Source organism: Paroedura picta, chromosome 5 (genome assembly GCF_049243985.1).
Source record: "Paroedura picta isolate Pp20150507F chromosome 5, Ppicta_v3.0, whole genome shotgun sequence".
Classification (NCBI taxonomy): domain Eukaryota; kingdom Metazoa; phylum Chordata; class Lepidosauria; order Squamata; family Gekkonidae; genus Paroedura; species Paroedura picta.
The window spans coordinates 121139379-121164721 of NC_135373.1; the positions used below are offsets into that span (position 1 = coordinate 121139379).

Here is a 25343-nt window from a genome sequence, read left to right on the forward strand (position 1 = left end):
CAGATTTTATTTTCCTGGGCTCCAAGATCACTGCAGATGGGGACTGCAGCAAAGAAATTAAAAGACGCTTGCTCCTGGGGAGGAAAGCTATGGCAAATCTAGACAGCATCCTAAAAAGCAGAGACATTACCCTGCCAACAAAAGTGCGTTTAGTCAAGGCTATGGTCTTCCCAGTTGCAATGTATGGCTGCGAAAGTTGGACCATAAGGAAGGCCGAGCGTCAAAGAATTGAGGCTTTTGAACTCTGGTGCTGGAGAAGACTCTTGCGAGTCCCTTGGACTGCAAGGCGAACAAACCGGTCAGTCCTAGAAGAGATCAACCCTGACTGCTCTTTAGAAGGCCAGATCCTGAAGATGAAACTCAAATATTTTGGCCACCTCATGAGAAGGAAGGACTCCCTGGAGAAGAGCCTAATGCTGGGAGAGATCGAGGGCAAAAGAAGAAGGGGACGACAGAGAATGAGGTGGATGGATGGAGTCACTGAAGCAGTAGGTGCAAACTTAAATGGACTCCGGGGAATGGTAGAGGACAGGAAGGCCTGGAGGATCATTGTCCATGGGGTCGCGATGGGTCGGACACGACTTCGCACATAACAACAACAACAAATAATGTCAAACTGTAATTATTGTTTCAATTGATTTTTAATGGGGTTTTAAGATGTTGTAGCCCGCCACGAGCCGCAGGGGAGTGGCGGGGAATAAATCTAATAATAATAATAATAATAATAATAATAATAATAATAATAATAATAATAATAATAAGTGAGATGTAATGCCGCGAAGCTCACCTTCCAAAGTAGCCAGGGGAACTCATGTCTGCGGCCAGATCAGTTGAAAAATAAGAGAGCCCCAGCCCCGGCCTGGAGGTTGGCAACTCTGTCCGGTGTCCTAAATCGAGCACGGACTGATTTGGCATGTCTGCTCATGACTTCTGTTGAGTGAAATAAAAATCAAGTCTAGCCGCCAATGCCGGAACGGAAATATTTGGTGGGGGTGGGTGGGGGTGGGAGAGATGGTGGCGCCACCTTGGGTCAGAATCCCACAGGTGCTTGCAGATTCCAAAATGTTGGGAACCTGTGCGCTATGCAAGCGGTGCAAATTGACTCGGTCCTTCGCCACAGCTAGATGCCATGGTGTGGGTGGGAAGCAAGCTTTAGGGGGCCCGGGATTCCAATATGGTGCATCAAATATTTCAGTATGCTAAACAGACTTCCAGGGAGTCTGCCAGCTTCCGTTGATTCCTTAAACATTCAGAATTCTAAATAGATCTCAACGTGTTTCGCTGCATGGATTTATCAAGGGGCGTCGATCTCAAATTTTTTCTCTACTGGAAACTTCAAATGGAAGAGCAATCGCTTAACAGAGAATCGGGTATATATGGTTCTTAACCAGAATACCATAGAGCAGGGATAGTCAACCTGTGGTCCACCAGATGTTCATGGACTACAATTTCCATGAGCCCCTGCCAGCATTTGCTGGTAGGGGCTCATGGGAATTGTAGTCCATGAACATCTGGAGGACCACAGGTTGACTACCCCTGCCATAGTGCAAGAGTATGACGACAAATTCTATAAAAGGCTACTCCTGGCTTAAGAAGAGCCTCTTGTGGCGCAGAGTGGTAAGGCAGCAGACATGCTGTCTGAAGGTGTCTGCCCATGAGGCTGGGAGTTCAATCCCAGCAGCCGGCTCAAGGTTGACTCAGCCTTCCATCCTTCCGAGGTCGGTAAAATGAGTACCCAGCTTGCTGGGGGGTAAACGGTAATGACTGGGGAAGGCACTGGCAAACCACCCCGTTTTGAGTCTGCCATGAAAATGCTAGAGGGCGTCACCCCAAGGGTCAGACACGACTCGGTGCTTACACAGGGGATACCTTTACCTTTAACCTGGCTTAAGACGTCCCTATGCATGTGGTGCAAATCGATCTCTGATTTGATCCTTTGCCACAGCAAAGGATGTCATGGTAGATGTCATGGTATGGGCGCTCCCAAAATCAGCCAACCCTGCAGTGACTTCTCTTCCTACTAGCTGGATGTTTTGTAGTTCTTCTAGTAAGAGGTGATGCAAGACGATTGCAGCATGATTTTCTCCACTCCTGCATTCTGACTCTGGAGGTCCTTTCCGATTCTACGGCCTGATCCTTTTAACTGGAGATGCCTGAGATTGAACCTGGAGCCTTCTGCATTCCAAGCGGATGATTTACCACTGGGCCGCTGGCCTCTCCTTTTTAAATCGAGTTTCAGGGGGGTGCCTCCGCTTTGGGATATTTGCCGAAAGCCACCCGCATCCCTCCTGGGAGCTTTGCCATCCAATAAAGATCCTTTTATTAAGGGAGACGCATTCTCATTTTGGGATCTTATTACTTATTGCTCCGGCTTGGAAATTGGTTTTAGATTTATGTCTTGAGTAATGGCTAACGTTTTAGCCTGGCTTCCTGATTTGCTTTAATTGATTATGTTGATGATGATTTATGTTGTGCATCCCTTTTGGAGTACTTAAAGATGAGAATTAGTCTAATTCATTTTGTAAATAAGTAAGTCTTGATCCTGGAGTTATTTTTTTTTATGGTGAAGGAGAAAAAAAATTATGGGACAGCTGTGGAAGATGAAGTTTTATTTCCAGTTGCCAGGCCATTATTTCTAAGAGCATCTGAACATAAGAGAAACTGTGGTGGATCGGGACCGCAGCCCATCCAGCCCAACACTCTGTCACCAAGGTGCCATCAGGAGGTCCACCAGTGGGGCCTTAAGAACATAAGAGAAGCCATGTTGGATCAGGCCAATGACCCATGCAGTCCAACACACAGGGGCCAAAACCCAGGTGCCCTCTGGAGGCCCACCAGCAGCACTATAAGAACATAAGAGAAGCCATGTTGGATCAGGCCAATGGCCCATGCAGTCCAACACTCAGTGTCGCCCAGGTGCTATCAGGAGGTCTACAAGAAACAACGTAAGAACATAAGAGAAATCATGTTGGAGCAGGCCAATGGCCCATCCACTCCAGCACACCCCGTGGCACACTGTGGGCTCAAACCCAGGTGCGGTCACGAGGTCCATCAGCCGAACCAGAAGGTCAGATTCCCTTCTATTGCTCCCCAAGCACCAAGAATACACAGCATCGCTGCTTTCTATTGTTGTTGTTGTTAGGTGCGAAGTCGTGTCCGACCCATAGCGACCCCATGGACAGTGATCCTCCAGGCCTTCCTGTCCTCTACCATTCCCCAGAGTTCTTTCTATACTTTGTCGTGAATAGCCACTGATGGACATCTTCTCCGCAGATTCTCCAAGTCACCACCCCTTCTTGTGGCTGTGAATTCCACACGTGAATGGCTTTTTGGGTGAAGGAATTCCTTTTATCTGTTCTAAACCCACGGCTCATCAATTTCAATAACTATTGGGACGAAAGGTAGAGTTTAAATTCAGGAAATGGATATTGGAGAGAAAAGTGGGTTGTAACCCCCCAAAAATCTGGCATAATTTCCTGTGACATGACAAACTATAGAATCATAGAATCATAGAGTTGGAAGGAGCCATACAGGCCATCTAGTCCAACCCCCTGCTCAATGCAGGATCAGCCCTAAGCATCCTAAAGCATCCAAGAAAAGTGTGCATCCAACCTTTGCTTGAAGACTGCCAGTGAGGGGGAGCTCACCACCTCCTTAGGCAGCCTATTCCACTGTTGAACTACTCTGACTGTGAAAATTTTCTTCCTGATATCTAGCCTAGATCGTTGTAGTTTAACTATCATTTGTTCTGAGACCTACGTTCAATCTCTTTTCCAAGTATTTTCTCGTGTCCACCAAAGGCAAACCTTCTGATCTATTTATCTCCACCCCCCGCCAAAACTGACTCTCAAAAAATTCCCCAAACTCTTCCACTCGAAAACACCTGGCCAGCCCTGTTTTTCCTGCTCTGCTGTTTTCAGCTCCACTGCTAATGTGAATTCTCTCCAGCCGGCTCCTTCCATAGCATGGTCTCGTCAGCTGAGACGACGCTAGCGAGCTTCGCGTGGGGATAAAAAGTCTGCACGGTTTTTGAGTTTCGATAAATAGTTCTTACCCGGAGATTTCACACTGTGCAGCAGCACGACGTGTGCAACGGGAACGGGAGCCGAGCGGCAATGGGAAATGCTCTGCTCTCTGAACTTGGCAGCATGGCCACTTCAGTAAAATGTACTAGCTCCATGTGGGAGAGGCCATTTCTGGCACTTCAATCGCTATGAACGAGAGGCGCGTTTGACCAGGCAGTGATTAAATCTAGTTTCGTTCAAAGGTTTATTATTATTATTATTATTATTATTATTATTATTATTATTATTATTATTATTATTATTATTATTATTATTATTATTATTATTAGATTTATTTCCCACCTCTCCCAACAGGCTCGAGGCGGGTCACAACAACTAACCCCATTCAAATTCCCATTAAAACATCAATCTACTAACATGGAGCCTCTTGTGGCGCAGAGTGGTAAGGCAGCAGAAATGCTGTCTGAAGCTGTCTGCCCATGAGGCTGGGAGTTCGATCCCAGCAGCCGGCTCAAGATTGACTCAGCCTTCCATCCTTCCGAAGTCGGTAAAATGAGGACCCAGCTTGCTGGGGGGTAAACGGTCATGACTGGGGAAGGCACTGGCCAACCACCCCGTATTGAGTCTGCCATGAAAACGCTAGAGGGCATCACCCCAAGGGTCAGACATGACCCAGTGCTTGCACAGGGGATACCTTTACCTTTACCTTTACTAACATGACAGCTAAAAATCCCATCCCTCCCCCAATTATCAAAGAGGTGAAGAGGAAAGGATAGGGGAGTAGCGTACACTCCAACTCCTCAAATGAGGTTGCTCATTTGATAGACCTGAAGCTAGAAGATCGCCCGACACTTTTACAAATAGATGGAGCATCGATAGGGTGTAGCATCGATAGACGTGGAAACGTAGTGGTTGAAGCTAGGCCCTGGAAGTACCAGGTTTGAGTCCCCATTCTGCCGTGGAAGCTTTCTGCGTGACCTGGAGCAGTCACACACCATCATCCTAGCGCCTCTCACAGGGTTGTGGTGAGGATAGTATGGAGGAGAGGAGAACAATGCAAGCGGGGACCCATTGAGAAGAGAGGTTGGGGAGTACAAGTGAAGTGAATAAAGATGACAGCAGAGAAATTGGCGTGTGTATTTAAATTTCGGGATGTTTTGGGAAACGGATAGCCCTTGCAGTTGAGTAGCGTTGGATTGGGGCATCGGTTCAAATCACCACGCAGTTCGTTGGGTAGCTGTGGGCTAATCACTAGCCCTTGGTCTGATATTCATAGAATCATAGAGTTGGAAGGGGCCACACAGGCCATCTAGTCCAACCCCCTGCTCAACGCAGGATCAGCCCTAAGCATCCTAAAGCATCCAAGACAAATGTGTATCCAACCTTTGCTTGAAGACTGCCAGTGAGGGGGAGCTCACCACCTCCTTAGGCAGCCTATTCCACTGCTGACCTATTCTTCTACCTTGCAAGGTTGTTGCGTGGATAAAATGAGCCGGCTCCTCGTGAAGTTTTGTGCACGTCCTGGGAAGTGAGAGGGTGTCAGCATGGGGATGCCTGGCAGCTTCTCTTGTGGGATTGTTTTGAGCGCTAACTAAAAGTCAGAGAGTCCACGGTGCCTAGTCTTATGACGGGGCTTGCAGGACATGTTGGTCAGAAGTGGTTTGAAAACCCTTCCCCCAGAGAAGATGGGAAATCGATGGCAGAGCTAAGCCTGTTTGACGCCCACCCTTGCGGGAAGTTCTCTGTTTGCTGTCTTTACCTTTGCACTGGCGTTGATCGATTCAGGCAGGTTGGCATGTTGGTCCGAAGCAGCAGAATGAAGTTTGACTGCAGTGGCACCTTTTAAGACCAACAAAGTCTTCTTCAAGCTCTTAAAGGGGCCGTGGGACTCAAACTTTGCTCGTCCAAACCGAGCTGGTATTGCATACAATCCTTGGTCAACTGCGATTCAACAGCTTTTCTTTCAGGGACGCAACACCCTCGTGACCTGCCGTACATAGGCTTTGCTAGCCAAAGCTGTGAAGAAATGCATTTGTGAGTGCAGACGTTGTAGTAAGTTACAATGAAGGCCTTTGACTCCGCATTTCAAGATCTTGGGTCATGCAGATAACCAGCTGCCGTTTGGGTCGCCCGGGGTCACATCAGGTCTATAGTTGACATAATTGCATGCTTTTATTCTGACGTGAGGCTGTTATTTGACATAAATACATGTATTTTCCTGTATTTGATAACACGACGAAGATGATCTGGGGCCAAGGGACCAAGCCCTATGAAGATAGGTTGAGGGACTTGGGAATGTTCAGCCTGGAGAAAAGGAGGTTGAGAGGGGACATGATAGCCCTCTTTAAGTATTTGAAAGGTTGTCACTTGGAGGAGGGCAGGATGCTGTTTCTGTTGGCTGCAGAGGAGAGGACACGCAGTAATGGGTTTAAACTACAAGTACAACGATATAGGCTAGATATCAGGAAAATGTTTTTCACAGTCAGAGTAGTTCAGCAGTGGAATAGGCTGCCTAAGGAGGTGGTGAGCTCCCCCTCACTGGCAGTCTTCAAGCAAAGGCTGGATACACACTTTTCTTGGATGCTTTAGGATGCTTAGGGCTAATCCTGCGTTGAGCAGGGGGTTGGACTAGATGGCCTGTGTGGCCCCTTCCAACTCTATGATTCTATGATTACATTATATGTTGAGATATGCCATTATTGTACCCTTAAAATTGGGTTTCTTTTGCCTCCTGGTTCTCAAGTAAGTCCTGTTGACCATTCTTTTACCTCTAGGTTGGCAAATCGGGGGTGGGGGTAGGGGCCAGGCGTAAGTGGCTTCCCTTAAGGGGTGGGCAGGATTAGTCTTGGGGCGGCCAGTTGTTAACCCCACTGCACTGACTTGGATGGCCCAGGCAAGCTCCATTCCATCGGATCTTGGCCGCTAAGCAGGGCTGACCCTGACTAATATTTGGATGGGAGGTTGCCAAAGAATTGGGTAGCAATGCTTCCGAGGAACCCCAGGGGTTGTGACACAGAGGCAATGGCAAACCACCTCCAGATGTCCCTTGCCTGGCTGCCAGACAATCTTCGGATCTGCTGTCTACACTACACAAGCCATGTGATCAATAGTCACTAACATTGTAAAGTTGAGGGCTACGTACAGACAACTCACTCCCTACCTGATTGGCCGTCCCTGGCGGTGTGCTGCCAATTGTGAGAGAGCACTTTGCCAATGAGGGCCAATTAGTTCTGCCAGGGAGGGCCAGTCCATTCAACTTGTGTGTAGACAACTCACTCCCTATCTGATTGCCTGAGTTCTCTTCCAGCTAAGACTTAGGGGAAGCTGGGAGTTCTTTGCAAGGCTTTTCCTCCGAGGAGTCCTCTCTGACAGGACTTGGGCTCACAACAGCTCCCCATGGCCCTGCAGCTGGCATCAGAGTGCTCTTTGCTTTCCCCCACACTCCCTCTTCTCAGAGGGGCCGGCGGGATCCAGTAGCCTTCCCCAACCAGCCTGTCCTATGAGAAATGTGGGGTGGCCTTCTCCATGCAGCCTGGCTTTTGGGAGATGTGGAGGAAGGGGCATGAAAGAGGCAGCTCCCCCATGGCCTTCCCTGCAAGGCGAAGTCTTTGGAAGATTTGTGGGGGGGGGGGAGAAGATGTGGGGTTTGATGGGAATGTAGGGACAGAGGTGACCTGTATCGATACTGTTGTATGGGGGTGGGGGTAGGACGGCCAGTGCCCCTCCAAAACAGCTGTTTTCTCCAGGAGAACTGATGCTATCCTTCCCTCTTCCCTTCCCTCCCCCTCTTCCTTTCTCTGGCTCTTTCTTTTTCATCCTGTCTTTCTTTTATCTTCCTGAAGGTTTCCAGGGCCCCCACCTGGAAGTTGGCATCCCAGCTGGCTGCAGGTGGAGGAGCCAGGAATCAAGCCCAGCTCTTGAGATTAGAGTCTGCTAATCTTTAACCCACTTCACCACCCTGGATCTCAAGATCGAGCGGGGAGCGGGGGGGTGGGAGCGGGGCCAGAACCCTGGACGGTCACAGTGCAGGTGTGTGTGCTAGCACCCTTGTATTCCTGGGTGCAACGGGCTTTGCCTCCAGTACGTAATAATGTTCACCTCTCACATTCTCATCTCTCTCCTTCATTGCATCTGTTAGAGATCCCAGTCCAGCCTTAGGGCACAAACGGTTCCTAATCCCTCTGCATCTCCTTTCTCCCCGCTGCATCTGGTTTCCTGATGAGTCAAGCCATCGCTCCTACAGTTTTGCGTCCCTGCTGCGGTTTCCCCACAGGGCCTGTGTTTTTTTCCTCCTCCTCCAGCTGCATTCTCGGTATTCATTTGAATGTCCTTTTTCTTGAACACTGCAGAAGCCTTCAGATCTTCACCACCACCTGTGTGGCTGTTCTGGTTAGCTTTGCGATTTCCAGGAGGAATCGTGTTTCGATAAGGACTGCGGTTTTCGGATAGTTACTCAGAACCAGAATTACAGAGAGCTGGAAGAGATCGCCAAGGGCAATAGAGTCCACCACCCTCACCTTCTCAGGGACTTAAAAACACACACTCTGACAGGTAGAATCATAGAATCATAGAATAGTAGAGTTGGAAGGGACATCAAGGGTCATCTAGTCCAATCCCCTGCACTGTGCAGGACACTCACAACCCTTATCAGTCATCCAATCTCTTTTTAAAGAAGAAAAAGACTCCACCACGCTCTGAGGAAGCATTTTCCATCTATGAACAGCCCCCACAGTCAGAAAATGCTTACTAATGTTTAAGTGGACCCTCCTTTCCCATAATTTGAAGGATAACTTAATGGGAAGGTGAACCCATGAGAAAACAGGAGAGGACCTGATCCAAAGAACAGAGTGCATGCTCTCCTTCCTTCCTTCCTTCCTTCCTTCCTTCCTTCCTTCCTTCCTTCCTTCCTTCCTTCCTTCCTTCCTTCCTTCCTTCCTTCCTTCCTTCCTTCCCTCCCTCCCTCCCTCCCTCCCTCCCTCCCTCCCTCCCTCCCTCTCTCCGTGGCCCCAACCTGGTGGAACGAGTTGCCAGCTGAGATCCAGGCCCTTCCAGAAGACGGCCCTCTTCCGCCAGGCTTCTGTTTGTTACCAAAACGAGCAAATGAGGCACCAGACTGGGCCTCCCTCCTCTCTGCTTCCCCACCATCAGAGCCCTCACTCCCCTCTTAGAGTTTTAACTACTGCTGGCCTTCTGCATCACTTTATAATTTATAATTGCAAGGGTTTAAACGTTGCATATATGAATTCCATGAGGCTAACCGCCCTGAGCCTGCTTTGCAGGGTTGTACAAATTAAACAAACCAACAAATGAAGTAGCACCTTAAAGACTAGCCACGTTTGTGGCCAGTCACGAGTTCTCACGAATCACTACTGTATATGAAGAAGATATCAGTGACTGACGAAAGTCTCATACCCTGCCACAAGTTTTGTTGGTCTCGAAGGTGCTACTGTTGATAACTTTTGCTGCTGTTCTTCTTCTTGCCCCTGAGATGTTGGCTTCATGAAACGGCATTAATTGCTCAAAGACACTGTTTGCTCCAAAGGAAACTTCTGTTTTCTTCCTTTCCAGCAGTCCTAATATGTACTTGGCTTATCTTTTCCCAGGTACAGATGCTGAGCGGGATTCTGCTATCAAACTCGCCCACGAAAGAGCAGAAATCGTCGGCAAGTATGACCGAGTAAGTTCTGTGCAACGGCAGTGGCAAAACAGCAAATTCTGTGCAAAGGGATTGTTTTGAAGGGGATCAAAACCAACATGGAAAGGATATATTTTCTTCCTTTATACCGACAATTCTCCCCAGGGGAGACCCACTTAAGAACATAAGAGAGGGAGCCTAGTGTGAGACAGGCTGATTGACCAATTGATAAGGTTGCTAACCTCCAGGTGGCAGCTGAAGATGTGCTGTTATAGCTGATCTCCAGGCAACACAGATCCGTTCAGCTGAAGGAAACGGCTACTTTGAAGGTAGACTCAGTGGCATTATTCCCCAATGAAATTCCTCTTCTTCCCAAACCCCATCCTCCTTAGGACCAACTCCCCAAATCTCCAGATACTTCTCTACCGGAGCTGGCAGCCCATGGATCCTATTCTTGGTGACTCTCTGGACTGTACCTAAGTTTCGGAGCAGGAATGATGACTTAGATTGGTGATTCTCTAGACGTACTTAAATTGTAGAGTACAAATGTTGTCTCACCTTGGTGACTCGGGATCAGCCTTTCTCAACTTTTCTTTCAATTGAGAAGCCCCTGAAACATTCTTGAGGCTTCAAGAAACCCCAGAAGTGGTGCGATCGTGCAGAATACAGTTAGGAAGCATAGCTGTGGACACACCTACCTGCCTGTGGCCTGTTCCCCTTCCACACCCATCAGGCTCATCCTTGGACATTTTGGGAGGGGCTGGGGGCTTGACATGATCATATATGGTCATATCAACCCATAAATAAGTGTGTGCTGTTTTATGCGGGGTTTTAGATTTGTTTATGTAAACCTTCACGAGCCGGCTGGGTCCGAGAGTGGTGGTTAACAAATACAAATAAATGAACATCAATAAATACATGCTTAATTAATTTAAAAATGTATTAAACATTAATTAACTCCTACCTATTCGGGAATCCCTTCCAGGGCTGTCAAGAAACCCCAGAGTTTCACAAAACCCTTGATGAGTAAGCCCACTCTGGACTGTACTTAAGTTGTAGAACACAAAAGATGGCTCAGCTTGGCGATTCTCTGGACCTTATTTAAATTGTAGAACACAAAAGATGACTCAGCTTGGCCATTCTCGACCCTTGTTAAACTTTAGAACAGCGGTCCCCAACCTTTTGATGGTCGGGGACCGCCTCCAGGGGTGGGGAAGAGCCGGTGGCCCGGGCACTGGGCATGCGCGTTAGTGCCCCCTGGTGGTGAAAACGTGCATACGCGGAGCTGCCGCTGATTTGTCAGCTGCTTCTCTCACAGCCTGGTGAGTTTCTTGCTGTAGCGGGGGGGGTGGGGTGGGAGAGGCAGGTGTGGCCACTGGCGGCCCGCTACCGAGGCCTTCACGGACCGGTACTGGGCCGCGGACCAGAGGTTGACGACCCCCGCTGTAGTACACAAAAGATCACGTTGCTTGGCGATTCTCCGGACCTTACTGAAATTGTAAAACAGAAAAAATGGATCAGCTTTGCAATTCTCTGGACTGTGCTTAAGACATTCCGTGCGAATGACAGATCAGCTTCCAGTTGTGAAATTTAAGGCTGCCTTGACATACCCAAGGCGCAAGTTCATTAATTTGTCTCTTTTTCTTCCGTCCCGTTTTTGTCGCAGGGACGAGAAGGCACGCAGATTGAACCTTGGGAAGACGCCGACTACCTTCTCTACAAAGTCACCGACAGATTTGGTTTCCTCCAGTAAGTTGCGTGGCTCGGGGAGGGCATTGATTGAAAAGTTTGCCGGCGCTGTTGACCTTCGTTCCCGAACGCCTGTTTGCCCAAGAGCATTCACGGCTTACGTTTAGCCGAATTGCTTTGCGAATGGGCTTTCGTTTGTCGAATAAAACACAAACAGCCTCGTACGGCGCATTCCGGTTGTTTATATTCACCACTTTTCTTGTTCTGTGATTTGAAATTGATCTGACATTGATGATAGAAAAATACCAGACCTTGGTTTCTCCTGCAGGCAGTGGTAACAATAAGAGACTATAAACAACTGAAAGCCATTCAGAGGAGAGAAATTTTATAGGATAAGATGCCATTCCTGTTTTTCTTTCCACGGCGTGTGGGTGGAGGGAAATGGGTGTTTAAGCATATAGAAACTGCTTGGTTCTTATTGGTAATTGAGCATAACAGCAGAAGATTGCTTTCCAGAATCAATGGCAGGATGCATACATAGTATAAAAATATAAGAAGAGCCCGGCTGGATCAGACGTGGTCCATCTAGTCCAGCATCCTAAGAACATCAGAAGAGCCCTGCTTGATCAGACCAGAGGTCCATCTAGTCCAGCATCCTAAGAACATCAGAAGAGCCCTGCTGGGTCAGACCAGGGGTCCATCTAGTCCAGCATCCTCAGATCATCAGAAGAGCCCTGCTGGGTCAGACCAGGGGTCCATCCAGTCCAGCCTCCTGAGAACATCAGAAGAGCCCTGCTGGGTCAGACCAGGGGTCCATCTAGTCCAGCATCCTAAGAACATCAGAAGAGCCCTGCTGGGTCAGACTATTGGTTCATCTAGTCCAGCATTCTAAGAACATCAGAAGAGCCCTGCTGGGTCAGACCAGGAGTCCATCTAGTCCAGCATCCTAAGAACATCAGAAGAGCCCTGCTGGGTCAGACTATTGGTTCATCTAGTCCAGCATTCTAAGAACATCAGAAGAGCCCTGCAGGGTCAGACCAGAGGTCCATCTAGTCCAGCACCCATAGAACATAAGAAAAGCCCTGCTGGGTCACACCAGGGGTCCATCTAGTCCAGCATCCTGTCTCACACTGAATCTATCTAATCCCCTTTTAAAGCTGTTTAATCCTGCGGCCATCGCTACATCCTCCGGCAGTGAATTCCAAATTTTCGTTGCTCTCTGTGTAAAGAAGTATTCCCTGTTGTCTTTCCCGAGCCTCCTGCTCATCGGTTTTATTGGATGCCCTCGAGTTTTAGAATTTGGCTTGAAGGAGAAAAAGCTCTCTCCACCCTGGACATAATTTTATAAGCCTGTTCCTCATCATTTAACTTTCTAGCCCACCCTTCCCCAAAGTCTCAAGGCAAGTTACAACATCTTAATCTGCATATATGCAATATAAGTTTACAAATTTAGATTTAAAATCTTAACCTTACAACATCTGAATCTGCATATATGCAATATAAATGGACAAAAATACCATTATAACATACAGAAACTGTTTTGCCTGCCTCCACATCCTACCAAGAGGAGAATAAAGGCAAAGGAGGCAGGATGTAAATATATTCCCTTAGATGAAGATTCAATTATTTAGGTGGATTCAGATAGCGATCATAGAATAATAGAGTTGGAAGGGGCCTCCTGGGTCATCTAGTCCAACCCCCTGCACTGTGCAGGACACTCACAACTCATCTCCCTTTACCCTTCTTGGCCCTGGCCTCCGCCTGGTGGAATGAGCTCCCGGAGAACATCAGGATCCTGATAGAGCTAGCACAGTTGCGCCGGTTCTGCAAAATGGGGCTCTTCCGGCAGGCATACAGTTGAGGCCAGCATACCTGAAAGATCATAACGATATCTGGGCCTCGCCACCAGGTCTTCCATGCGCTGGGCAGATGCTCTGCCCCTCTTCCCTCCCATCATCAATGCCTCCCACGCGATCCTTGTAAGTGGACTTGGCTGAGGATTGAACCCGGGACCCTGTGCCCACGGAGCACATGCTCTCTCCCCGTAAGCTGTGGCCTTTCCCCAGTGGTGTCTCTTGTACAGCTGCAGCAGCCGCCTGAATTGCTGCATTGTTTTCCTGAGCTTTAATTAAGGACTTGGCGGTGACAAGCCCCTTTGTTAAGCCATTCCCCCAGGGACAAACGCCTGAGTCTAGAATTTGCATTACAGTTTCATTAAGAGGGAAGCCCGCTCGATGCTACCAGCGCACACGTGCTGAGTACACGTCCAGGCTTTGCCGAAAAGGACGGAGACGTCCAAGAAACGCGGCCTCTTCTAGTAAAAGCGTTTTCTTCCATTGTCCATTTTATTCCTCGATCCGAGCTCATTTCTTAACTCACTGCTGTGTAAAAGAGAACTGCATTCGGATGAACGCAAGATTCAGTTTCTTTTGCCGTCCCGGAACCCTGATATAACTGAACCAGTTTTTATATCTTGCCATGAGAGATTGTGAATGGATTTTGTCGTACTCTAAACCAGGGGTAGTCAACCTGTGGTCCTCCAGATGTCCATGGGCTACAATTCCCATGAGCCCCTGCCAGCAAATGCTGGCAGGGGCTCATGGGAATTGTAGTCCATGGACATCTGGAGGACCACAGGTTGACTACCCCTGCTCTAAACCATGATCTCTGCCTTTGTTTTCTCTGTATGGCCGTGGATCCTTTTGGACTTTCCCTCCTTATATTGTACTTTTATGTGCTATTAAAGGCTGGTTGTTGTTGTCAAGGCAGCCTTGCAGCTGGAGCCGTGGTACTTCCCATAGACTCGCTCATGTTTCTCTAGTTTCCGAATCTTGCTTACCCTCAATTGCCGTCTCTATGGAAATGAATCTGAGACTGCAGATTTCTAGTTAATCGTTTCATCTGCCTCCTCCTTACCCCTTGAATTTGGCCACCTCAAACGCATTGTCCGCCCACATTTAAAGCTGGGGCCCTCCTCCCTCCTCTGAAATGTGTCAAGGACAGCTTTTTGTCAGAGAAACTGCTACATCTGCTTTCATCTATTTTATAAGTACATTTTTATGCCACCCGTCTCAGTATTACAGGCTCAGGCCGGTTCACAAGTTATACTTGCACAAGCCCCAGGGTTCGGCAGGTAGGAAGAAACCAAGTTGTAAATTTTGGCTCATGCAGAGAGGCAACGGGTGCCCTCCTTCCAAGGGTTGGTAGATATGCTGCATCATTGCCCCAGGAGCTATTGGTTGATTTGATTACGAGCATTACTGACATACAGTATAATCACTTGCCACCAAAAGAGAGCAGAAGGAAGGAAAGGATGCTAGAGCAGGGAATCATTCAGAGACATAGCGGCACCCTCCTCTGTGCACAGGAGTTTGGAATAAATTCTTCATCAGTGTGTCCCACTTACACAATTTTGGAATCTTTGGCTGTTGAACTTATAACAGATCTAAGTGTGGAATTCCTTTTCAAAAGACAATTGTAGTTCTCGGCGTTAATGTTTTCATTTGCATTTTATTTCAGTGTCCAACATGTTCTGGCTATTAGTGCTTGGCCTTACTAACCAACCCCTGGAATATTATAAATTATTAAAAATCAATTTTAGAACCGTGCTGAATTTAGCTGTCTCGCGGGATCCGGAGGACGTCTCCCCAACACATTGCTAGAGACAGGCCAGGAACTGTGCCGAACATTCACGCTACACAAGTACACGAATCCATTATGCTAATACTGTGTCAGCTGCAAAATTAAGCACCCGTAAGTCAAGGAACCCTATGGAATGTGCTCTTTAACGATCTTCACGTCAGCACTTTCCCCTTGCTCCAATTAGTTTGCGCTCCCGACGTTCAGTAGCAGTTAAATGTGAAAAGTTTCCTGCTTCCTTCGTAATGATTGCTTTCAAATGGGCCTGCTCTGGTTATAGTCTGCTCCCGGCTTATATCCTGGGGCATAACAAAGCGGTCTGCGATGGACAGGAATGTTTTTGGACGGTTGGTCTTTATACTCCACTTTTCACTACCCAAAGGAGTCTCAAAGGAGCTTACAGTCGCCTTCTCTTTCTCTCCCCGCAAGAGACACCCTGTGAGGTGGGTGAGGCTGAGAGAGCCCTGAGATGACTGAAGAAGAAGAAGAGCTGGTTCTTCTATGCCGCTTTTCTCTACCCGAAGGAGTCTCAAAGCGGCTTCCATTCGCCTTCCCTTTCCTCTCCCCACAACAGACACCCTGTGAGGAAGGAGAGGCTGAGAGATCCCTGATATTACTGAAGAAGAAGAAGAGTTGGTTCTTATATGCTGCTTTGCTCCATCCAAAGGAGTCTCAAAGTGGCTTGCAGTTGCTTTCCCTTTCCTCTCCCCACAACAGACACCCTGTGAGGGAGGTGGGGCTGAGAGATCTCTGACAGGACTGTTCCATCAAAACAGCATTATCAGGGCTGTGACTAGCCCAAGGTCACCCAGCTGGAGGATCTAGGGATCAAACTCAGCTCACCAGATCAGAAGCCACCGCTCTTAACCACTACGCCAAGCTGGTGTAGAAAATTTCATTTTAAAGAAATGGCTGCCTGGAAAGATGAAGAACAAGAGGTCCTGAAATCTGATTCCTGTTTGGCCATGGAGCCGACTTTGGCCAGTCACTCGTGTCTGAACCCGGTCTACCTCACAAGGGCGTTGTGAGAATAAAGCAGAGGCGGGCGGATCCACATATTCTACCCTAAGCACCCTGGAAGAAGGACAGGATTTAAACAAATAAAGCAGAAGTAATGTTGTAACTTGGCAGAGTTATTACCGATGACCTTGAGAAATAGCAGGGAAAGGAATGAGATGGGATTCAGAAAGGAGGATACAGGGACGTTTATCTATCTGAGAACTGTTTTTGGAGGGGTCCACACCCCTCCACCAGTAAGGCGTCATGGTTAAGAACGGCAAACTCGTTTCTGGAGAACATGGTTTAATTCCACATTCCTCCTCCACAGGATCCTTGCTGGGTGACTATGTGCCAGTCACAGTTCTCTCAGAGCTCTCTCAGCCCCATCTGCTTCACAAGGTGCCTGTTGAGGGGAGAGAAAGGGAAGGCGATTGTAAGCCTCTTTGAGCTTTCTTAAGCTACTTGAGACACGTGAAGCCTGCTAGGGTGACCACGGGGCAGTCGCAGTTCTCTCAGAGCTCTCTCAGCCCCATCTGCCTCGTATAGTGCCTCTTGTGGGGAGAGGAAAGGGAAGGCAATTGCAAGCTGCTTTGTGATTTCTCAAAGAAACGTTTCTCTAAGAAACGTTTATTTGTATTTATTGTGAAATTGTTTAATATAGCCCGGGATAGGTTCTGTTTTCTGTTACAATAATTTTGAACCGTCCCTTTCTTTTCGTGGTGTACTCTTATCTTGTGATTTCTCAAGGCAGAAAAAAAAAACCAGATATGAAACCCTGCTCTTCTCTTAGCTATTTGAATAAATCTGCCTTCAATCAGCAGCAAAGCTTTAAGGACGAGAACTCGATTCCTCCTAGTCTTGTCCTCAGATATTCCTCCTTTCCCTTTAAATCCGATTAAACCTCGTTGACCAAGAACCTCAGCCCCTTCTGCTAAGTAGCGTCATCTGGGCTCGACACTAAACCAGCGGGGAAATCTCGCTGCCGCAAGAGTCAAGTTAGGGAATCTGTCAGATAAAGATTGTTTGCTTCTCGATATCAATGGGTAGGACACCGGCCTCTCTGACTGGCTGGGCAGGGCCGGCTTTGTGTCCAGCTCTTGACCCGGAGTATAATTTTATCTGCTGGGTTGTGGCACAGCCTGCTAGAACCTCTCTGCGGAGTAGCGGTTCTCAACCTTCCTAACGCCACGACCCTTTAATCCAGGGGCAGTCAGCCTGTGGTCCTCCAGATGTCCATGGACTACGATTCCCATGAGCCCCTGCCAGCGTTCCTTATATGCCGCTTTCTTTCACAGAAATTAAACCAAAACTGACCAAAACTGATCCATTGTTCCCGATTGTCTATAAATTGTTTTTTTCCCCCCGGGATTTCTCAAGTTCAGTTCTGCCTCTCGTCCCACCATGCCGATTTCGCTCTTTTCCGCTTCTCCAGACAGACAAATGCTCTCTCTCGATCTACCCCGCAAGGCTGTTGTGTGGATGGCGCCCCCCCCCCCCCGGCCAAACTGCTTGCTCTGTCGTGACCCCCGTGAAAGGGTCATTCGACCCCCAAAGGGGTCCCGGCCCCAAGGTTGAGAACCACCGCTCTGCAGAACAGCCTCCTAACGCTCGGGGGTTACTGCTCCGTCCCGGGCCTTCGGGATCTGGATTCAGCGTCTCGCTACGATGCTGACATGTTCCCTCTTTATCTCTCCCGCCCAGTTCTTTAGACGTAATATGGTTGAGCAGCAGGTGGGAAAACGAAAATAACGAGCCAGAGAAATAGATTTCAATCATATCTGAAGCGGCTCCGTTAAACGGCTCCAGATGAAGGCCTTGATTTTTCATTTTCCATCGAACTTTTCGAGAGGAGCATTCGAGAGGAGGTATCGCTCCATCTCCCGCTCTCTCCCCCTCCCCTCCCCTCCCCGTGCCTTTTGAGTATCTGATTTATATTGGAAACAAGACCATATCAGTCCGACTGCTCTCCATTGTGATTCTGATTCCAAATTGCTTCTGCCATGAAAGTACGGCTCTTGGAAAATCACAAAGACGGGTATAATTTACTAACAAAGGTTTTCATACTTATTTATCTGCCCGTCCCCCCCGTTCTCCCCATTTGACCCTTCTCCATTTTATCCTTACAACAACCCTGCGAGGGAGGTTAGGCTGAGACCGCGTGAGGGGCCCAAGGTCAACTGGTTGAACTTCCATGGCGGAGTGGGGATTGGAACCTGGGTTGGGCAGATCCTGGCCTAACCACTGCCTCATCTCTAGTATGACCAGCTGTGTTGAGATCCAGCATAGCCGCACGTGGTCAGCTGTACAACCAAAGCGGTTGCAGTTCAGATTCTACTTTTTAAAAAAACGTGAAACAATTTTTGGGTGATATGTCCATATAGATTGTCATGTTGACCCGAATTCACCTTCCCTTTCCTCTCCCCACAACAGACACCCTGTGAGGTGGGTGAGGCTGAGAGAGCCCTGAGATTACTGAAGAAGAAGAAGAAGAGTTGGTTCTTCTATGCCGCTTTTCTCTACCCGAAGGAGTCTCAAAGCGGCTTACAATCTCCTTCCCTTTCCTCTCCCCACAACAGACACCCTGTGAGGTCGGTGAGGCTGAGAGAGAATCACAGAATCATAGAGTTGGAAGGGGCCACACAGGCCATCTAGTCCAACCCCCTGCTCAACGCAGGATCAGCCCCGATATTACTGCTCGGTCAGAACAGTTTTATCAGTGCTGTGAAGAGCCCAAGGTCACCCAGCTTGGCTGCATGTGGACGAGGAGCGGGGAATCAAACCCGGCTCGCCAGATTAGAAGTCCACACTCCTAACCACTGCACCAAGCTGGCTCCTGACAACAACAGGGGCCTTTATACTAGGTTTATATACTGGCAAATGTACATGTGTTGTTTTCTTCCCTCCTGTGGGTCACGTTTCCGAATGCTGCTGAACAAGAAAAAAAAGTCCAACCCTGGAATCCGTTGCTAATGATCCTTCCGAGGCCGCCCTGGTTGTTGCTTGACATTTGGCATTTCCCTCGAGGAAGGAAGCCCTTTCCGATTCTGCTGTCCACGCCATCACCCTGAGGTGACAGCACCGGTGTCCCCATTTCTACAAAACATAAAATCCTATTTTTGAGCATCTTGCTGCTTCCCTGAGCAAATGTTGACGCTGCAGCGGCCCAATCCGCTGGTTTTGTGCTCTCTCATTAAACATTCTCAAAAGAGGAAAAACTTGAACCATGGATTTGGACATGTGTAGCTTTCTGGTCCTCTCTGTCACGGTCTTGATCCCACAATCCCTGTTAGGCGGTGAGACTAAGGTTGCCAACTCCTGGAGATTTGTGAGGGCAGTCCCTGGGGAGGAGGGAATCTGGAAAGGTATATCACCTAGACTCTTTAAGGTACAGGGTTCCCCTCCAAGGTGCCTAGGAGTAGCACCCACTGACACCTTTCCTGATGCCCACCAGGTGGGTTTAGAAAGTGGGTGTGGTTGGATGGGTTATTTGCCCAGCCAGGCTCCTGAATGCCCACTGGAAATTTGCTTGGCTGTGCAGATTTAAAAGAAAAAAAAATGCGGCGTCTGCTGTAGCCCTCAGAATCTTTACTGTGTGACTGAAGGTAAGCTGCAGCCACCATTTTGTGGCTGGCTCCGCCTTGTGCAGCAGCCATTTTGTGGCAGAATTCTAAAGGTGCCAGTAGGCTCCAACAAAGATTGGGGACCTCTGCTCCAGGATTTGCTCTCTCAGGCTGCCGTTTTCTTCAGGGGAACTGACCTCTGTCACTGGAGAGTCATTGCAGTTCCAGGAGAACTCCAGAAGTCTGAGTGTGTGCGTGTTTAAAGATCCTTGGGCCGTGCTGGGTTTTCCCTTGGTGTAAATTTAGAGCTATATTGAGCCAGGAGCTATATTGAGCCAGCTTGGGGTCATGGTTAAAACTGGCGACCTCTAAGCTGGAGAGCCAGGTTCGATTCTTCACTCCTCCTCCCCATGTAGCCTGTTGGGTGACCTTGGGCCGGTCACAGTTCTCTCAGAGCTCTCTCAGCTCCATCTACCTCCCAGGGTGTCTGTTGTGGGGAGAGGCAGGCCAGGCGATGGTGGGGCACTTTGAGATTCCTTCAAGTAGTAAAAAGCGGGGTATAAAGCCAGCTGGTCCTCCTCTCTCTCTCTCTCTCTCCTTCTTATAGGGATTGCTTTCCTAGGAGGCAGCAGTGACTATCCCAAACTAGATGCAGGTATAAGCTTGTTATGGGATTTTCCGTTTTGCAGTCCCTGCCATATAGCGACGGCGTAGGTTAACATCCTGGGCTACCGCCCCTTAATTGTGACGCATGGCTTCTGGCACAGTAGCCGTGAATGTTTAACTAGATGACTTAAGCCAGGGGTAGTCAAACCGCAGCCCTCCAGATGTCCATGGACTACAATTCCCATGAGCCCCTGCCAGCGAGCCCCTGCCACACACCCCTCCGGCTTCCTACACGCATATCATTCTGGGCTCATTATTAACCCAGTCTATGGGGCCCGATCCATAATAACCAGTCAAGTAATTGCAAATGGCTCTCTCTTGCCAGCTTAGTGCAGAGGGGCTGCAAGGCAGTTTTACTAGGACGTGTCTGCAGATCCACGTCTTGCTCCCCAGGGATGGCCTCCTCCTTGCAGTGTCTTCTGGGAGCTCATGCCACCACGTGGGGTCCAGGACCGACCGTCCCTTGCCTCAGACCGCCTAAGAAGCGCGTAGAATTCGAACGGGACCCCTTGTTCGTACCCTCCACCCCTGCGTCAAATCAGCATTTGCAACAGCAGCCCGGACAGGGGCCGCTGACCAGCATGCAGGATTATGGGAAAGGGTTCCTCTTCCCCCAGTCCTCTCCCACGGCCGAGCGCGCTGTGTACGATGTTACACAACGGCCTGCATAATTCATCACGCCACGGCGGAATATCGGCGTTTGTATATTCATGAGCTCCGCCGGCAGAGCTTGGCTGCTGCAGGCAGACTGTGACAGCCAATGTTGGGAGATGTTGGGAGACATGGGGTGGGGGGGGGGAGAGAAGAGACGGGATGGGGTGGGGTGGGGTGGGTGGACTGAAAAGCACCGCTCTGCAACTTGGAGATCTGAGGCTTGGCATTCTCTGGCTGCATGCAGCTAAACGTTTGCCCTCGAATGTGCAGTCCCAATTCGTACTCCAGTTCCCTCCGTTCGTCCGCCCTCCCCAGCAGTTAATGCGTCTGCGTTGGAAGGGATATCTGAAATTTAAAGAGGGTTATCGGCAGGATGGGCCGCGATAACACATCTGGGCTTTGTCTCCCAGTCAACTGAAAGGTTTTTATTAGAGTCGTTGGGATTTGGGAGGGGGGGGGAAGACGACCCCTACGGCAGGCCTCTCACTCTACTGGGTGGATAAATCACATGCAGTAATAATGCCGGGGGGTGGGTGGGGGGAGCTGCCTTAGTCCCCCACAGCCACATCAAGCCGTGCCGTAGAGCAGGGGTAGTCAACCTGTGGTCCTCCAGATGTCCATGGACTACGATTCCCATGAGCCCTTGCCAGCAAACGCTGGCAGGGGCTCATGGGAATTGTAGTCCATGGACATCTGGAGGACCACAGGTTGACTACCTCTGCCGTAGAGGATAACCAGTTGCGCTGCTCCAGCATCAGCTGTCAAAGATCTAAAGCCGACCTCTTTAGACCCACGTCATAGGTCCTCACTAGGGGAATCTTTATGTGCCAGGTCATGAAACAAGGGAATCGAAGGCGGCAGGGTCAAAGGGCCATGCAATTCAGGGTTGTAGTGGACAGCTCTCTTCGGTCTGAGTGGCCCAGGCTAGCTCAGTCTCGTGGGATCCTGGAAGCTAAGCAGGGGGTGGCCTTGGTTAGTATTTGGATATGAAACCCCCATGGAATTCTAGCTATGCAGACGCAGGCAATGGCATGCCACCTCTGAAGGTCCCTGGCCTTGAAAACCCTAGGGCAGGGAGGGCCCAACTGTGGCTTTCCAGAGGCTCATGGGAATTGTAGTCCATGGACATCTGGAGAGCCACAGTCTGGCCACCTGCCCTAGGGGGACATTAAGTCATCTGGGTCTTGATGGCGCTCCATACGCAAATACGCACACACTCTGGACGGCTCGGTGAAAATCACAGTTCAGTGGCCATTCCCTGGATGCGCACCACAGCTGTTTCCTTGGGTGGAAGTTTTTCCGCCGGCAAATTCTTCCGGGTCATTCCACTGCGGTCCCCAGAAACTTCAGGGGGAGATTACAACGCAAGACTGCATGACTTTGCTTCATTCACAGATGAATAGACACCCCCGGTCCCCCAGCTGAACAGTGACATAGATTCTTATCTCACTGCCAATGCTCATTTTCGGCTTCTCCTCCCAAGACTTTTCCCTCTGGTCTGATCAGGTTGATAACATCATGCATTATACTTTTGCCTCCTTTAAAAAGCAGAACTAACAACGCCCCTCCTGCCTCTCCTGATGGGCATAAAAAACTCCAGATCTCTGTTCCCGAGCCTCACGCTTGGGTGGCCTACCTCGCCTTCGAGTCTGTCGCCTTTCCTTCCTTCCTTCCTTCCTTCCTTCCTTCCTTCCTTCCTTCCTTCCTTCCTTCCTTCCTTCCTTCCTTCCTTCCTCCCTCCCTCCCTCCCTCCCTCCCTCCCTCCCTCCCTCCCTCCCTCCCTCCCTCCCTCTTCTTTCTTTCTTTCTTTCTTTCTTTCTTTCTTTCTTTCTTTCTTTCTTTCTTTCTTTCTTTCTTTCTTTCTTTCTTTCTTTCTTTCTTTCTTTCTTTCTTTCTTTCTTTCTTTCTTTCTTTCTTTCTTTCTTCTTCTTTCTTTCTTTCTTTCTTTGTGTAGGGGGTTGGACTAGATGACACTGGAGGTATCTTCCAACTCTATGATTCCTTCCTTCCTTCCTTCCTTCCTTCCTTCCTTCCTTCCTTCCTTCCTTCCTTCCTTCCTTCCTTCCTTCCTTCCTTCCTTCCTTCCGCTCTTCCTCCCTCCCTCTTTCCTTTTCCCCTTTCCTTTCCTTCCTAATGTTGCCGACCCCCTTTGGATTGCCGAAGCTGCCGCCTCACCGTCTTGGTGGTGGCTCAGCAGCAGCCTCAGAGACCCAAAGGGTGTCGTGGCGTTAGGAAAGTTGAGAACCGCTGGGTTACAGGAATGCGCTGGTGGGTCCAGTCCAGTGTGTCAGTGGGGAAGCAAGCAAACGCCAGGATGAGGCTTATTAGGAAAGGGCTGCTAGTGAGGCTGAAAGCCAGCAACTGGCCTGGCACCATTGTGAACAGCAGGCTTGAAGTGGGTACGTAACCCTCAGCAGGCAGGACATTGGCTGGATCATGCCCATTATGACATGGCCGCCATCCACGCAAGGTGACATATTTGCGTGCGCATTCCCAGCACGTAAGAGGCCATCTGGAAGAGATCCAGGCCTTGTTCTTTGGTACGCTTAAGGGAAAAGGTCACAATACGGATTTGGTGCTAGGTGGCCCCTCAAGACCTGTGCAAAAATATACAGAACACCTGCCACCGAAGCCTTCTCCCACCCACCCCACCCTGCCACCATCCAAATATTATTCTTAGGAAAGCCCCAATCTACTGTATTTTATTGAGCTCTTAAGGAGCCGAGATTTCTGCTTTTGATTCTGTTTTCAGCCCATTTCGTGCCTAGATATGTGTTAAACGGCTTCTCACCCGTGAGATGGGACGCACGAAAACCGAAATGAACCAAACGTCAATAACGGCTGAAAATATAATTGCTTCGCGCGCCAGCTCCCGTTCACACTTTCTGGTTCCATCATTTAAGCCGTGATGGTCTTTAGCGGGTATTTATTCATTTCATTAAATCACCGCCCAGCTCTTATCGATGGTGCCGATAACGTTAGCTCTGTTTAATTACCAGCATAAATACTTTGTTTACGCACACCCCTCCCTGGACTCCCGGCCGCCATCGACCTTTAACAGAATGGAACGTACCGCTAAGCCCTTGAGATTGATTGTAAGTTATATGAGTTGCAACCTGCAAGTGTTACGACGGGAAGACAAGAGGAGACAGCATCCCTTGTAGATTCTGCGTGCCCTTCGCGTTCAGAAAAGCCCGCAAGCAGTTCTGGATTGAAAGAGACAATAGTTTGGGGCCAGATCGTCTGGGATTGAGATCCGGGGCCCAAATTTATGAGCTCAGCTGGAAGGAAGGGGATAAAAGGATAGCCACTGAGCCAGGGGTAGTCAAACTGTGGCCCTCCAGATGTCCATGGACTACAATTCCCAGGAGCCCCCTGCCAGCGAATGCTGGCAGGGGGCTCCTGGGAATTGTAGTCCATGAATTGTAGTCCATGAACATCTGGAGGGCCGCAGTTTGACTACCCCTGCCTGAGCCATGTTGATAAGGCCTCTCTCTGGAAGGAAGAATCATGAAACTCTGGCTCACTTACTTTGGCCAGTATTTTGGAGAAGAGTGTGTGTTTGGTGTAGTGGTTAGGAGTGCAGACTTCTAATCTGGCATGCCGGGTTCGATTCTGCGCTCCCCCACATGCAACCAGCTGGGTGACCTTGGGCTCGCCACAGCACTGATAAAACTGTTCTGACCGGGCAGTGATATCAGGGCTCTCTCAGCCTCACCCACCCCACAGGGTGTCTGTTGTGGGGAGAGGAATGGGAAGGCGATTGTAAGCCGCTTTGAGCCTCCGTCGGGTAGGGAAAAGCGGCATATAAGAACCATCTCTTATTCTTCTTCTTTTGTGCGTGTGTCTGTGTGGGGGTGGGGGTATCATCCCCACCTACCTGGGCCCATAGCCTGACAACCCACCCCCTGGATTGGTGCTGCTTATGATTCCTTGGGGAACCCCTTTCTTGGTGTTATATTGTTTGGCCTATCCATAAAGGTGTCAACTCCAGCTTGGGGAATACCTATAGACTGAATAGGTGGAGCCTAAGGAGGGCGGGGCTTGATGCGGGGAGCAGTTTGAGTGTAGTAGCATGTCCTAGAGTGTTTGCTGGCAGGGGCTCATGGGAATTGTAGTCCATGGACATCTGGACCACAGGTTGACTACCCCTGCCCTAGAGTCCATCATCCAAAGTGGCCATTTTCTCCAGGAGAACTGAGATCTGCAACCTTACCTATCAGCGACATGCATCTTGTCTTGTTCAATCCTGCTTGGGTTTCCTGCAGCGGATAACATAAGAAATATTTTAGAAAAGACAAAAAACGTTACGGCTGGCCTCCGTGCTCCAGCTACCACGAGGACTGGCGCCCGTGGAGTGATATTCCCTACCCCCTGGCTGTATCATTCAGAGAAGGGCAAGACGGGAATGCTTCCCTCGTAATGAATTTCCCCACTCCTGCTGTCAGATGCTAATAGCAGGGAAATGCAATTCAT

At 49.2% G+C, this 25343-nt stretch overlaps 1 protein-coding gene across 1 annotated transcript in view; it reads left to right on the forward strand.

Moving 5' to 3' along the window:
* Positions 1-25343, forward strand: part of USP6NL (USP6 N-terminal like) — a 116176-nt gene that overhangs the window by 52323 nt on the left and 38510 nt on the right. The window contains 2 exon segments of the mRNA XM_077340799.1: positions 9629-9702; positions 11327-11409. Of these exon segments, the coding sequence (XP_077196914.1) occupies positions 9629-9702; positions 11327-11409 (157 nt within the window).